Here is a 15080-nt window from a genome sequence, read left to right as displayed (position 1 = left end):
CATCTCACAAATCTCACGATTTCTGGTGATATATTCACTCAGTAAAATCCGAGCATTCGATCGATTCCTATTTGTAGCCCTTCTCCGCGCTCCTGGAGCCACGCTGATCCTTTCATGTCGTGAGCTCCACAGACCTTCAAACTGTCGCAACGACTCCTCCTCCGCCCGCTCGTAAGAGCCTCGGGCGGATGGCCATGGCTGTCAAGCTTAAAGACCCGATGTCCCCGTGGCATCGCTCGTCCTATTTTCTCTCATGGCTTCAAAATCATGGCACAATCTCCTAGCTGGTGGTCCCCCTCTCCTACCGATGAACATGCCTCTGCCTCTCAGCAGGCCTCTTTCGAGTCGAAGCCTCTCGACGAAGATGTCCTGTCTGAACCTGAGGAAGAAAAGCTTATGACGAGGCGCGTACACATCCTGGGTCTCGGGAGCATTGGCACATTGGTCGCTCACTCGCTGCGATGTCTACCTAATCCACCGCCTATCACCTTGATGATGCACAAACAAGAACAGTATGCGGAATTTAGAAAAGTTGGCCGCAACATTGCTCTCATAGACCAGAAGAACAATATCAATGACGAGCAGATTGGCTATGATGTGGAAGTCTATGAAGGCCATGATCCCGAAACTGGCCCAAGGTGGCGCTTCATGCCTGATTTCGAAACCAAGCCGGGAAAAGGTCCAACACCGCCAGTGACGAATCCTCTCGAGACCGAAGAGTCTTTGCCTAATGGGAAGATTTTTATCTACTGCTTGATTGTTGCTGTCAAGGGTCATGCAACGGTGGCCGCCCTTCGATCAGTACAAGACAGAGTTGACTCAAGAACAACTATATGCTTTATGCAAAACGGACTGGGACAGATCGACGAACTTAATCGCGAAGTCTTCACTGATCCCGCAACTCGCCCGACATATATCCTCGGAATCGTGTCTCACGGTGTTTACATGGCTGATCCATGTGCGGTTGTTCATGCTGGTTATGGTACAATCGCACTAGGTGTGTCTCGAGACAAAGACCGACATCCACTTCCTCCACGAACTTTGACTAGAAATATCTCTGACCTGACCGACGATGAGCGCACGAAATTCTATCCAAGTGATAAGGATCTATTTTCAAGCGTGTCGTCGAGATATCTCTTACGCACATTGACAAGGTCAACAGTGTTGGCGTGTGCAGTATTTCCTTACCTGGATCTTTTGCAGTTACAATTGGAGAAGCTAGCAGCGAACGCCGTTCTCAACCCTCTGACAGCACTTTTAGATGTACCGAACGGCGCCCTACTTGAGAGCAACGAACTCTCCGTAGTGCAACGACTTTTGTTGGCCGAGGTGTCTCTCGTCATTCGCGGCTTACCAGAACTGGAAGGAATTCCAAATGTTAAAATGAGGTTTTCGGCCCGGAGGCTAGAGCAGCTTGCTATGGCTGTGACTCGTCGGACAGCTCAAAATTCCAGCAGTATGCGGGAAGACCTTCGTCATGGCAAAAAGCCAGAGATTGACTACATCAATGGCTACATTTTCAAACGCGGAGAAGAGCAAGGCATCAAATGCGCCCTTAATTTCATGTTGATGCAATTGATCAAAGGCAAAGATGGCTTGCAAAAAAGAGATTACAGCATGCCGCATGGCTTACCGTATGGCACTCGGCAGATTGAGAGTCAGGTCAACCCAAATCGACCAGGAGTTGTCACTTTATCCGACAAAAGTTCACCCAATCCTTTGCGAACGACTGCAAAGCCTCGATAACTACGGTTTACTGTTTGCTCAGTTCATCAACATGCAGACGCAGCCAGCTTTACGTACTTTTGGGATCCGTGCTGCGCCTTGGCCTTTTCATCTAGTGACAACTGATAGAGGCTTGACGATTAGCAGCTGCGATCTGCTGTCAAAAAGCAATAATATACCTATACGATCACTGTCAGCTTCGGGTTCTCCGTTGACACGATTCACAATCATGGCTGTAGTACTTGGCAGCTGGAAAGACAGCGCCTCATCTTTGAGCCCACCACTGTCTCCTGTGGCAGACTTGCAGTGTTCGTACAGAATAAGCCAATTTGCAAAAGATGACGGATCATAAATCCTAGGTGTGCCTTTAGTGCAGAATTTCTCCAAAAGAAATCTCCCTGTTCGTTGCCAACTCTGCTCCAACTGCTGCAGCTGGATTCCTATATCGGCCCAAGAGCTGTTGTAAATGCCTTGGTTGAGATGAAGGATATCCCTCCATTTAGCGAAATGCGCCAACACCCAACTATCATGCCAAAAATATCTGCGACGGGGTCTCCGCGAGGTCTAGCCCAACGGCCGCCAAATATCGACCTCAGTGGCTGACTGGGTTTGAAGTGACCGAAAGCGGCACTAGTGCTCTTTTCATTGGAAGCCGACATCCATCCCGGTCACGGACCTGAAGCTGGACACGGCGCTTCACTACGGAGACGCCAAGGCTGTCATTTCACCCACAACCAATACATCGGTATAAATTGATCAATCTGATATACCCCGACGGGCGTCCATGTGGCTGGGGAGCGGGTCGATTGTTTGCAGTGAAGTCAGAGTTAACAGATCCATCTGTTTTGGGCAAGGGTTACTAGGACCATGTTGACTCCCCACAAGGAGACTACAGTAGGTCTTGTATCCACCATCCTTCACAAACACACCTTTTATTTGACATGGTTGTTCATCAGAGTCTAAGCCTGGATTGTTGTCGGCTGTTGACTAGCGTCGTTGAGACCGGTAGTTCCAGCTTCGCCTCTTGTCAAATTCGTGGAGGCCGACATGCTCGTGTATATATAGCTGCACCTGTCCCTCTCGGAGCCTAATCCTCTGTTCAGTTTCGACAGCACTACACGGTCACTACCACGATCCGCACACTCGTTCATTCACTCAGACATACATTCGTTACACGTATACATCAATCTCTCCAACATGCGGTCATTCATTCCTCTCGCCGCTGCTGCCCTGCTCTCCACGGCCTCTGCTGCTCCTGGCTGGGTCGACTGGATGAACCCGGGCAAATGCTTGAACGCTCGTTCTGCCCAAGACCTCGTCACTGGTTTCGGTAGCCTCCTCTCCAACTACAGCACCGCTACCGCAGAGAAGCTTTTGGCGGACGACCTCGTTGATTGGTCTGACAGCATCAACGAGCTGGCTGGTCAACCCCTGGGTCAACCCACCTTCCCCAACAAGGCTGCTTTCGAAGCCGGTCAAGGCGCTCAGCCAGCGATCCCATTCAACCTGATGGCCATTGACGCTGTCACTTGTGACACCATTGCCCTCCGATGGAACACCACCATCCCGCCAAACACTGTCAAGGGCATTACCATCCTCAAGGCCGAAAACTCCCAGGGTCAAGCAGACACCTGGCAGATCAAGACGATCTACACAGAATTCAACAGCATCGCCTGGTTGGAGGACATCGGCGGTAACTGCACCGCCCCTCCCCAGCATTAAAGGAGCTGGTACTTGACGGGTCATAGCGTGGCGTTATGAAATGAGTTTTTAACATGGTCATCCTAATGTCGGATGTAATGAGACGGGAGCATTTTTTTTATCTGGAGGGTCTATCCTGCATGACCTTGATAACAACATGAGCTCGCAGCATATATATTTTACTGTCTTTGTCTCAAAAATGACCTGGCTTGCATTTGAACTTCTACTCTATTGTAGATTCGCAGAGGCGAGCACATCAAATTCCACAGCGGCGGCTCGAAGTCACATTCATGTACGGAGTAAGACCCTCTGGTGAGAAGGGTTTGGAGAACGAGGTTAGTTCCCGCGCTTGCACATAAGCGAGACGCCCACAAACAAGCCGGACTCTACAAAAGACCTTGCTAGCAGGCCCCTCTGCAAGGGACTACAACCCGAATTTGAACACTCTTCCGGGCGAAGTCGCAGTTGGTGGCGTCCTTGTTTCCTTGTTTCGGTGCTGTTGGCGCGTCCACTTCCACAACTTTTTTCATTTTTTCAACGCCCGTGGGGTAAGATGATGGTCTGGCCGAATTATTGCGTGCGTATTGGGCACAGAAGAAATAAGAACGAGAAAAAATTACTCGTAGACTACGGAGTTCAAAATCCTTGTTCTGAATAATGGCTTAGACAAAGTGATGGACACGGCATGCGAGAATCGATGTTTATTTGGGTCAACAGATCTCATCAACACACCTCCGAGCTCTGACCACCCCTTACTCCGTGCATGGTGCCTTCTACAAGTACAATAGGAGCCTCAAGGTTTCCCCTTGTTCAACTCCGGATTTTGTCATTTCGCTTCGCGAGGACCAATCGATTCTCTGCGGGCGACTCTCGCAATCTACACCTAAACAGGCCATGATTTCGAGTATAATGCTCCGAAATCGCGTTACAATTATAATCTCTTCGCATCAGCAGGCGTCAAGCCCATGCTGAAATTATCCCTCCGGGATTGTGGCGTGTGACGCTTGAAGCAACCACGAGGTGACCCTGTCGTTTGATGAACACTCCCCCAAAATGGCCCCCAGGAGCAGGGGATCTTCATTCTTGAGACCTGAGCCGTTTCACTTCATGCATATCTCTGGCCCGATCGACGTACTACGCGAAAGGCTTGACCTGAAGCTTGTTGAGCCAAACTCTGACGCCCAGTATGGGTACGAATCGATATTGCTAGTTTCATACTTCGTAACCTGACTATCATTTGTATACATAATCCAGCCTCCAAATATACGTAATGCCCCAGCCTTCTCCCTCACCCCGTGATCATCGTGACGATTTCATATCTACAGCAACCAATTTGTACTGCAGCACGATCTTCGCTGGATTACCCACCATTCAAGGCTTGTTTTGAGCAGTCTTCTCCCAATATTCGGACCTTGTGATGCGTCCTGATGTAGCGCTGCGCAAAGGGCGGAGAAACTGCGAGATTGCATCAACACTCTAACGAAGCTCCCTTGTCCTCCTACCTCAATACCCGCGGTTACTATACACCGTGAAGGAATTGTCCTCTCCTTGGGATGGTTACGGAAACATGACTATTTTTACATACATGCTCTACCCTAACTCCGATGTTTGATGTGTGCAGGATTTTTGGTCGGGGGAAAACTTGCTTGCCATGAGGAAGCCGTAGCCATTCAGTGGCCCCTGCCCCCCTTATGATTGCATTGACAGCAGCATATGGCGCCTTCGCAAGTACTGTAGCCGATCCCACTTTTCTTTTGGTTATAGGGCGACGCATTGACAAAACATCATGTCAGCTGCCAAAGCAACGAGTCTCGGCATGCGACCATTATTCCAAGGCTGTCAATTATGTGAGAGGACGGCGCCATGTCAAATTGTCAACAGAGTTCATCGAGTAAATAATACCGGAGGCTCATGATGAGACCCTTGATCAGCGAAATTACGTCAATTATCTAGCACTATTATGGCTCTGCTAAGGGTATATTATATGGTGTCATTATTTTGCCAGCCTCCTCAAAAGTTTTATAACGAGCTTCTCTTTTTCAAGGAAAAATAACCAGTCTGGCCAAGCCAAACCATCGTTGATTGCCAATACATGTGCCTGAAGGAGTGGCGGCATTTTAACGTGGAACTAGTGTGCTGCCATGTTTGGATAGAGAGGCCTGCCAAAACGGCTTGTATTTCTAATTGTTGTTGTTATTCATTTCCAATCGGTGAGTCTGGATCTTTCCATGATTTCCTCCCAAGGTTTGGCTCGGCAGTGTCTATCATTTACATCATCGACAAGAGCACCCTAATAAAGCTCTCCACAGAGGTGAGGAATTGCAGTCCGACTTTGATGCGCTATGTTGTTGCCGGAGACCGAGCTTGAGATCGGACATGCGAGATCATCCACAAGTGTTGTCAGTCATGGCTGGTGAAGGTTCCACATCCATACAATGTGAGAGTAAGTTGCTTCTAGACGTCAGTCAGCATAAGAATATTACACGGCTCATGACGAATTCACCGTGGCATTCCTTTGATACTGTCGATTTTGCAGAATGTTGATTATTCCAATGGTTGTGGATATAATATTAAAGATTATGATACAGAGAAGCTGTTGGTTCATGATTGAACTTTTGGCTTTGCAACTATTGTCAGATGTTGTCCGATGTTGTCCTGTTGTTTGAGACGACGGTGTGCTTCTCTGGACTAAAACAATTATTCTCGAGTCTTATGATGTTCGCTAGTACGCAGCATTGTCGACTCTCTTATATGAATATTAACTGAAGAAGCCTCGAGAGCAAAATGCCGAGCGTGGCACTGTCGAGCCAATCCTCACACTCCATCAATCAGTCTTGAGAGAATATGATTTTTGCTCCTACAAATGGAGAGAACGATTGCGCCAGTGCGCCCAGGACTTTTGTTCAAGAGACAGATCATTTTCAAGCCATCACTATTAACATTACCCCAATCGATAGCTTGTGTGAACAAGCTGCACGGTATCTATGTTGACAAGAACAGATTGCCCAGATATTCCACAAATGGGGCTTGGTGATATCGTCGCGCAACCGCTGCTGGATCTACGCTGCTATGGCTGAAGAATATAGCGACTTGCTTGGACGGTCACCGGTAAATGCTGTCACGCCGTCATCATGAAGAAAACTCGGATTCATATGCTAGTGGGAGCAACCTGGACGGAAGTACGCGTGGATATAGGTTTGTGCGATGAAGTTTCGATCGTGAAATTCGGTGGTGGCGTTATACAGAAGCAAGAACCCGAGACTAGGCGAGTTAGGCATGACATGTCAGGGTTATTCACGGTCTATTCGCATCCATTCGATTAAGCGGACAAGGGTACAAGATGAGTTGCCTCTTGTGTAATGATGGAGAAATCCGGCCTCGTCTCCCCTGTCATTAAACACGGTCACGGAGCCGACAAATTTTGGACTGTCATACGGTGTACAGCATCGCCCTGGAGGCTCTTTCGAGGGGTTCAGTGACGTGTTTTGAATACTTGACTACTGACTACCAATACATGTTCGGAGACGATCGGAGTGCAAAGCTGTTGGTCTGCAATGTTTGGCGCGATGCTCCCGTGTGTTCTAATACAATTGACGCGAGTGAGAACCCCCATAGAGGTTCGGAGTGTCTACATCACTGGCGAGTGCCTGGGCACAGACCTGGCATCGGAAGATCCACACCGGCCTGTAGGGTGGTCACCAGCTCGAGCGACGCACGCAAAGATAGCGGACACGAGCAAGAGATCGTTGGGCTAGACTTCTCTTGTTTGAATTGGTCCATCGTCCAAGCGACGGGGAAAGCCCATAGTGATTGGCTTACTTCCAAGCCAGCATCTCACACTGGAGCGCTGCAAACCAGGCATCCTCTGTCTCGGCCCACTGCGTTGAGGCACGCAGTGTCTCTTGTATCTCCTCGTCGGTGATGCCAGCGTCCAGCCAACTCTGCCTTAAGGGATCGCCGGGCTGCAATTGACTCTGGGCCCGCTTGGCAAGCCACTGTCTAGTTTCTGCTCCTGAGAATGTCGTACTTCCAGTCTCGATCCGAACCTTGCCTCCATCAGCGTCGAAACCGGCACGACGGAACAGCGCAGGCAGTGAGGGGGGCGCAAGTTCAGCCCCCGGAGCCCCTTTCAGCACCGCTCGGCGGAAGTTTCCCACCCAGAGACGGTCAAGGTCTGAACTTCGTGGGTAAAAGTGCTGGTCGACGGTATCGCGCGTGGCCAATATCCCCCCTGGTTTCAGGACTCTTCGCATCTCGGTGATCGCCTTGACCGGCGGATCCGGCAGTGGCATATACCCCAGGGTTTGAGAGCAGAATACTACGTCGAAGGTATTGTCTGCGTAGGCGAGGCCTTGGAGAATATTGCCTTCCTCAAAGATAACGGATCCGGGCCCCTCTTTGGGAATATTGGCCTCGTCGGCTGTTGCTCTGGCCCTGCCAAGGACATTGGTCGAGATATCGACTCCCACTGCCTTTCCTTTGCTGGCGTATTTGACAAATCCTGTGGTGATGGTACCTGGGCCACAACCGACGTCGAGAATATAGTCTCTTTCTTTGATATATGGGAGTAGAAAGGCAGCCTCTGACTCGACTGTACGAGCTTGTTGAGTGGCGACGGTCTGGCTGGAGTAGCCCTGGGTGTAGTTGCCGGTTGATTTTGGTTGCGCCATGACCCACAATGAAAAGCCCAAGGTGTATTTAGAATGCGTCGCTCAGAACTTCAACAGTGGGCTTGTCTATATGCCAAACTTCCAAGGGGGCACGTTGTGACGACCGCCTTGGTCAATTTATACCTCGTCTGAGCGAGACGATTACCCATACTCAGCATCGGAGAACAAGGTATCCCCAGTATGTCGAGGAACGGACTTAGGAGTACTTCCGTATCTGATGCAGGAATAACGGTGTTGCCTACGGGCACACTGGGCCTAGACCACCATCAAGCGTTATCACATGCAAAACTCGGAGTACTCGGTATTCATTGTCCCGTTCTCATTCGAACGAACGGTGACTTTCCGCGAATGAATTCCTCCAAGCGGGAGATGGGTCTTGAAGGTCGTGGCTCGGAGTTCTTGCTCACCGGGAAGATTAATGGCATGGTATGGCATTGAAGCACCAGATGAGAGCCCATGTCTACTCCGTGCCTAGAGAACTCTTGGGTATGGTGGGAGTTAAAAGCGGCAGGGCTTTCTGGGCGACAGTCCTACTAGGAAGGGGTAGCCCAATGTAGGCATCTCTGAAGCAGCGGCAACTTTGCTACTTCTCGGTAACCACCGTACAAATGCAGTATCTTTCTCTCCTCCGGCAATCACCAACTGCCACGGTTCGCATAGAACTATGGCCAGTCTGCGCGCACCGAAGCGCCCCCGGCTTGGAGACAGGACTGCACTAGCATGCACAGAGTGTAAACAGAGAAAGCTGAAGGTATGCGCTGTGTTTTCCCCCTTGTCCACTAGAGATCCGCTCGCTAATGTGAGAATCTAGTGCGACGGACAGTCCCCGACGTGCCAGCATTGCCTCAAAACTGGGCGTGGTATGTCTTGGAAATTTCCAGTATCTCGATTCTTCTGGAGTAGTTTGTTTACACATCTTCCCAGATTGTTTGGTCGAAGACCCAGCAACTGGTCTTCAGCGGCCACGGGACTATCTGCAGTCGTTAGAATCACGAGTCGCACTGCTGGAAAGCCTTCTCCGTGAAACTCGACCCGATGTCGCCATTGACCATTTCAACACGGTTAGTCATTCGAGACTGGGAGAGGTACCTAATCAAGGGGCTATAAGCGAACCGCCTCCACAGATCGACCACGGATCTTCACATCAGCCGATCGACTTCTCCGCCAATACGCAAGCACCAGTATCACCCGGGATCAGCAATTTTCACCACGATGACGACGATGGGGATGACCTGGCTTCCAATGTAGCCTTACTCGCACTCAGCGCCTCTGGCCGAGAACCGCACTACTTTGGCCCATCCTCTGCCTTATCATTCTCCCGGATTGCTTCGTCCGCATTAAAGACTCATAAGCGACATGGCGGTTCTCAACCAAGTACCTACAGTGATGCAGTAAACCATGTCCCAGCGCAAAAGTACCAGAAAGTGGTATTTCCCACTCCAAATATCGGCCACACTCTTTCGGCGGCGTACTTTAATCACGTTCATCCACAGTATCCTTTCTTGCATCGACCTACTCTTGACAAGTGGGAAGAAAATTGTCTACAGGCACAACAAGCGGGCACTGTTGATTCTGTCAAAGAGATCCCCTTGTTTTTCGTTCTTATGGTGGGAACAGTTCTCTCGCAATATGATCATGCTTGCTGACATGAATAAAAGGTTTATGCGATTGGGTCGCTTATCATCAAAAACGGAGATCGTAGTGATGACGCAGAGGTGGGTTTCCAAGGAAAGTCTGGTTCTGACACCAAAACTGATGTGCACAGGCTTATTATGCTGCTGCTCTCAACTACGTTGACTTTATCATGGACATGGACAGCATGGAGTCTATTCAAGCCGTCTTAGCGTGCGCGGTATACTCCATCCGTTCCCCTGTCGGTGCCTCGATCTGGTAAATCATGCAAGACCGAAATGTCAACACCATCAATAACCATGATTAGGAAATTGTCGGGCATGGCGATCCGTCATTGCATCGAGCTCGGCTATCATCGGAGTGTCGAAAGGTTCCGGCCCAATGCTGACCCCCTTACACGTGAAATGTCGAAAAGAATTTTCTGGGTGGCATATGATATCGACCGCGCAGCTGCCTTGACCCTCGGCCGTCCCTTTGGGATTTCTGATCAGATGATCGACGTGGAGGTACGTTGACGATATCACCACCTAAGTTAATCATTGTGCTGAATTCGTGAGCAGCTCCCTCTGGACATTGATGACAGTGGCATTACCACTACTGGTATCCCAGGGCCTGTCCGTCAAGACTCACATGCACCTCCTACGCAAATGACCGGAGCTCTCCACATCATCAAGCTTCGACAGCTTTGGTCGAGGATCAGTGATTCCATATATTCTGCTGTCTCTGTTCAGTCCTCTGATGGCAGCAGTACATGTGCCGCCATCTCAGCACATGTCCCTGCATTGCGGCAGGCTCTTGAAGAATGGTTTGCTGATACGCCTTACCAGCCTCAACACCCTGATACTGGGCCAGTCTCGGTCTTCACGTCAAAAGATTGGTTTCGACTTGCCTACGATCACAGCATCATCCTACTCTATCGTCATTGCCTCACTTGTGAATACCATCGACAACCCAACGCGTCATCTATTGGACCACAGTGCAGTAAAGCTCAAGTTGATGCTGCATTTCAAGAGTGTGCCTCGAGCGCTAGACAAATCTGTGTCCTATACCGCCGGACGTATCAACGTTCACCGATCCGCTATACCTGGGGCTCCTTGCACATTCTTTTCCTGGCAGGTCTCACGTACCTGCATTGCCTATGGAGTAGCGAGACGGTAAGAAAAAGTATTCCCAAGCTCGATGTTATCAATACCTGCACATCGTGCAACATGGTTCTCGTCATCATTGCAGAAAGATGGAGTGTTGCCGCGTCTTATAGAGATCTTTTTGAAAAGCTCTCAGAACGCACCATCAACATGGTGTTTGGCGGACCAGGAGGCAACGGAAACAATATGAATGCGCCTCCCTCATCATTGACAAACGCTGGTCTCGCACTGGAATCCAGCCACGACGATAACCTGATGTCTCAACCTATTTTTGACGACTTACATCTGGAAGATTGGCTCGTCAATTTAGAGGATATCAACGTCCCCGACGAATCCGAATGGCTCGTGCAAGGTCTGATCCGAGGTTTCGGAGGCCAACAGGACGACAATATGACTGGAAATCTAGAAGGGCCAATGTTTTGAATCCTATGTGAGGCGATGCGCTTCGTGGATATTATTCAAAATTCACGCTACTGCGACGTTACAGCTCAGACCTCATTATCCAGAACTATTTCTTGCAGACCAAGAGTACTCGCACATTTCTCCAAACTTTGTCGCTGCAGTTCCGCATAGATGTATTGTGAGTCAGCGATCTGACAACCAAGCGCAGCCTCAAGTCCCTGCCGATCTTCGAATGGCTCAAAGCCGCAACTATTCTCCTCGGACGAACTATAAAGATTGGAGCGGAAGATTCCTGCAGCGGAGAAAGGCAGAAAATCTTCATATGTTATTGGCACCGTCCGGACAATGCCTCCTTCGACCAGCTTTGACAATGGGACCCTTGAGCTTGAACCTGAGAAAGCCCCTTCACGGGCCTTAGAAGTACAGCGACATTCGAAGAAGACTAGACCTCGTCTCAACATGGTCTCCCAGTGATCTGGGAATCTGTCAAAAATTTGATTGAATGAGTCTTCCGCATCAGTCTCGGCCGACGTCAATGCTTCGAGTGCTTCGGTCAACAGACTGTTGTACAATTTCCGGCCTTTCGTTGTCAAGGCAGCTCCACGTTCCTCGATCTCCCCAAATCGCGCCTTGTGAGATCCTGGCTCGAGATTGGTTGATCCCCTGACGTGGAAACTGGTCTGCTCACGCAGGGCAAGGAAGCTCGTCTGTCGCAGCAGGATTGGAGATTTCCGAGCAGGTGGGCCTTCTATCCTTGATTTGATAGCCAGTCCTTCTGCCTTCATCTGTGTCTCGGCCCTGTCGATGTCGAGTGTGCGTGGTGTCAAATGGTTGATGTGTGCACTGTTGAAGCAAGTGATGTCTGCCAGAATGGGATGCTCAGCTCCCAGTTTTTGGTAATCATCCAATGTCGCCGCTGCTACCGAGTGCCATTTGAAGGTTTTCATGGCTTCGAGGATGAAATTCTCTGCTTGATGAGGATAGAAGCCACCTTGGTCTTCTCCGACTCCAATCAACTTTGTGAGCTCGTCGCTGAAAATGTTACGGCGAATGAGAAGGCTCAATGCCAGTTCTCGTGGTTCTGGCCTCAGCAATTCGGGTCGAAGAAGCGTGGTGAAGACGCGGAATGGGTTTTTGCTTAATGCTTCCGGGTCCACTGGACGGAATGCCGTTGCGTGCATTGGCAATCCCGCCACGGACAAGTCGTAATAGTCGACAGGATGCAGGCCGATCAAGGCGAAGATTCTACGGATCGTTCGGAGTTCGTATGGTGTCCCCAGACGGATGGCTCCGTGTCTTTCTAGGTCAAGTCTCTCCTCCAAGGGTGTTTCTGCCTTGCAAGCTTGATTGACGTCCTTGACTATTCTGACCAAGTCACCATAGAGAGGAACCTCTGCCTTGTACATTGCCGACATGGCCAGGGCAAACGTGTTGCGAAGATCATCTTTGTCTACCAGATGTTGAACGTTGATATCATCGGCAGTAGTGGGAGGGGATGCATGTACGACTGTGGACATCATGCTGTATTGCATCCGGTCAATTCGATTTGTTGTTGGATGGTTGCTTCGGAGCTTGTAAAGCGTACAAGAAACAACAAAACCCGTGGTTACGACCGCCAGCAGAAATTCGGTGAGTCGTTGATTACAATCAGTGGAATACTTTGGTATAGATTCTACAGGGCAAAGTAGTACCTAGACAACATCTATACGTACCTACTGTGTATTTCAGCCCATGGGACAAACAAATCATCCGACTGGGTCAATAAATAGTGACACGCGCACAGGGCCATTAGAGGCTTAATACAGTAAGTATAGGTATCTAATCTGTCATACATGGTACCATCGATTGTGACCGATACGACACGAGTATTTTGGTAGAGTCTTGGGGGACTCGGAAATCTCCATGTCCTTCAAAAATTCTCCACAAAGCCACAATCGGAAGAAGCCGAACTTGTTTGTTCCATCTCGCAGTCATTGACACTTGAACAGAGAGAGAGAGAGAGAGAGAGAGAGACACTGGCAACACCCCCTATGACAAGTTTATTACGAGAGACGCCATTGCACACTCGTACGACATCTCTCGTACATTGGGTCCAGCCGAAGTCTCATGCATGTCCCGCATTTACTTACTTCATCCCAGTCTTGATCTATTTCGCGGGGTTTCAGACGACCAACATCTTTCTCCTACTGAAGATTGATATTGCCTTGAGATCTGAACATTTCTCTTGAACAAAATACTATCCTTGATTGTGATTTTTGATCTTTTCACATCTCGTCTAGTGTGGTCCAAAATGTCATCTACAGCGACCATTACAGTTTCGACCACTCCTCAGTCCGACTCGGCGACACCTCGCCAGTCTGCCCTCAACACCAGTGCCAGCGGTGCCGGTCGTAAGAGGTTACATCACATCCCCAAACCGGACAACAAGGAAGAAGAAAGGAAATGGCAAATACAACACATGGCTGGAGCGTTCCGAGTCTTTGCAAAGTTGGGCTACGCGGACGGTGGAAGTGGACATATCAGTCTTAGAGGTGAGTAAGACTTGTCCAAAAACACAGACATGTGTCCTATTTTTGAGACGACTCGAGTGTCTGTCTGTGTCGTATGAAAAATGTCACCTACAACTCATTAATTTCTCGCAATGTGAATCCCAGACCCGATCGAACCAGACACGTTTTGGATCAACCCTTATGGGGTTCATTTCGGTCTCCTCAAGGCATCTGACATGGTCCGAGTCGACGAGGAAGGAAACCGAGTGGGAGGAAACGACGCCCCGGTCAACACTGCGGGATTCATCATTCACAGTCAGATCCACAGAGCCAGACCCGACATCAACGCGGCTTGTCATATGCACAGTCCATACGGCAGGGCGTGGTCCACTTTTGGTAAACCTATTGAGATGTTGAATCAAGGTAAAGTTACTTTCTTCCCTCTAAGAGTACATCGAGTCTGGTGAAGACACACCAAAGTTAATTCTCCCTTCCAGACTCGTGCATGTTTTATAATGATCTGGCGGTCTACGCCGGGTTTGGTGGTGTGGTCTTTGCCAAAGAAGAAGGTGCCCATATCGCTTCGGCCATGGGCCCAACCAACAAAAATATTATCCTGCAAAACCATGGTTTGTTGACGGCAGGTGGGACGGTCGATGAAGCCGCGGCTTTTTTCATCGCCCTAGAAAGAGCATGTCAAACCCAAATCATCGTCACCAACATGATGTTGTCGAATGACGTCCAAAAGACGTACGTCGGCCAGGAAGAGGCGGAGTACACCAAGAAAAACACCGGGTCGCCAGAGGTCATGTACATGCAATTCAAACCAGAGTACGATTTGATATTGAAGGAGAGCGGAGGGGATTTTCTCGACTAGTTACGGAGGAATGGTGGTGTATGGCATACACTCCGTAGATATATATATGTATGGGGCTGGCTCTCACTCAACCTTTTGTCATGTCAGATCCGATGGGTCCCCAAGCTTCCGGTCTCCTTCTGACCAAACCAGAATAAAACCAACACCCCATTGTATAAATGTCGTAAACCGGCATGTTGACCGTCTTTTCGACCGCCACCGCGAACGGAGCCATCTGAACGCACTCTAATACCATGGTGTTGATCTGGGGGTGCTGTTGAGTGATGGCGGTGGCGGCGTCTGTCAATTCCTTTTCGATGGCCTCGTGGGAATATGGCCCGTCGTCCCGTACGAGACGTTGTAGGTGACCGTCTTGGGTCACTCCCGCGATGTGTACACGCTCGACCTGGGTGATGCCCAATTGTGTCAGGTGCGTCCGTCCCAATTTTGACCCGTCAAA

The 15080-nt window shown here is 49.6% G+C and overlaps 5 protein-coding genes across 5 annotated transcripts; 3 read left to right on the top strand and 2 right to left on the bottom strand.

Moving 5' to 3' along the window:
- The first annotated feature begins 1 nt into the window (after nucleotide 1).
- PV06_03952 (uncharacterized protein) lies at nucleotides 2-1853 on the top strand. The gene has a single exon (XM_016404782.1). It carries the CDS (start codon nucleotides 268-270, stop codon nucleotides 1744-1746), a length of 1479 nt encoding a protein of 492 aa, XP_016265787.1. The 5' UTR covers nucleotides 2-267; the 3' UTR covers nucleotides 1747-1853.
- Nucleotides 1854-2821: 968 nt separating this feature from the next.
- On the top strand, nucleotides 2822-4119 carry PV06_03951 (uncharacterized protein). The gene has a single exon (XM_016404781.1). It carries the CDS (start codon nucleotides 2923-2925, stop codon nucleotides 3445-3447), a length of 525 nt encoding a protein of 174 aa, XP_016265786.1. The 5' UTR covers nucleotides 2822-2922; the 3' UTR covers nucleotides 3448-4119.
- A 2986-nt stretch (nucleotides 4120-7105) lies between these two features.
- Nucleotides 7106-8198, bottom strand: PV06_03950 (uncharacterized protein). The gene has a single exon (XM_016404780.1). It carries the CDS (start codon nucleotides 8094-8096, stop codon nucleotides 7242-7244), a length of 855 nt encoding a protein of 284 aa, XP_016265785.1. The 5' UTR covers nucleotides 8097-8198; the 3' UTR covers nucleotides 7106-7241.
- A 562-nt stretch (nucleotides 8199-8760) lies between these two features.
- PV06_03948 (uncharacterized protein) lies at nucleotides 8761-13003 on the top strand (the record flags this gene model as incomplete). Its single annotated transcript, XM_016404778.1, has 7 exons — nucleotides 8761-8847; nucleotides 8908-8956; nucleotides 9021-9703; nucleotides 9755-9811; nucleotides 9862-9986; nucleotides 10036-10234; nucleotides 10289-13003. 7 exons carry the CDS (start codon nucleotides 8761-8763, stop codon nucleotides 11294-11296), a joined length of 2208 nt encoding a protein of 735 aa, XP_016265783.1. The 3' UTR covers nucleotides 11297-13003.
- Nucleotides 11362-12792, bottom strand: PV06_03949 (uncharacterized protein; the record flags this gene model as incomplete). Its single annotated transcript, XM_016404779.1, has 1 exon — nucleotides 11362-12792. The coding sequence occupies one exon, from the start codon at nucleotides 12790-12792 to the stop codon at nucleotides 11362-11364; it is 1431 nt and encodes a 476-aa protein (XP_016265784.1).
- Nucleotides 13004-15080: the final 2077 nt, after the last annotated feature.

Source organism: Exophiala oligosperma (assembly GCF_000835515.1).
Source record: "Exophiala oligosperma strain CBS 72588 unplaced genomic scaffold supercont1.3, whole genome shotgun sequence".
In the NCBI taxonomy this organism is placed as follows: Eukaryota; Fungi; Ascomycota; class Eurotiomycetes; order Chaetothyriales; family Herpotrichiellaceae; genus Exophiala; species Exophiala oligosperma.
This window is presented reverse-complemented; position numbering and strand designations above follow the sequence as displayed.

Coding starts and splice junctions, on each gene's coding strand:
- PV06_03952 (XM_016404782.1), top strand. CDS start 268: ATGGCACAATCTCCTAGCTGGTGGTCCCCCTCTCCTACCGATGAACAT.
- PV06_03950 (XM_016404780.1), bottom strand. CDS start 8,096: ATGGCGCAACCAAAATCAACCGGCAACTACACCCAGGGCTACTCCAGC.
- PV06_03951 (XM_016404781.1), top strand. CDS start 2,923: ATGCGGTCATTCATTCCTCTCGCCGCTGCTGCCCTGCTCTCCACGGCC.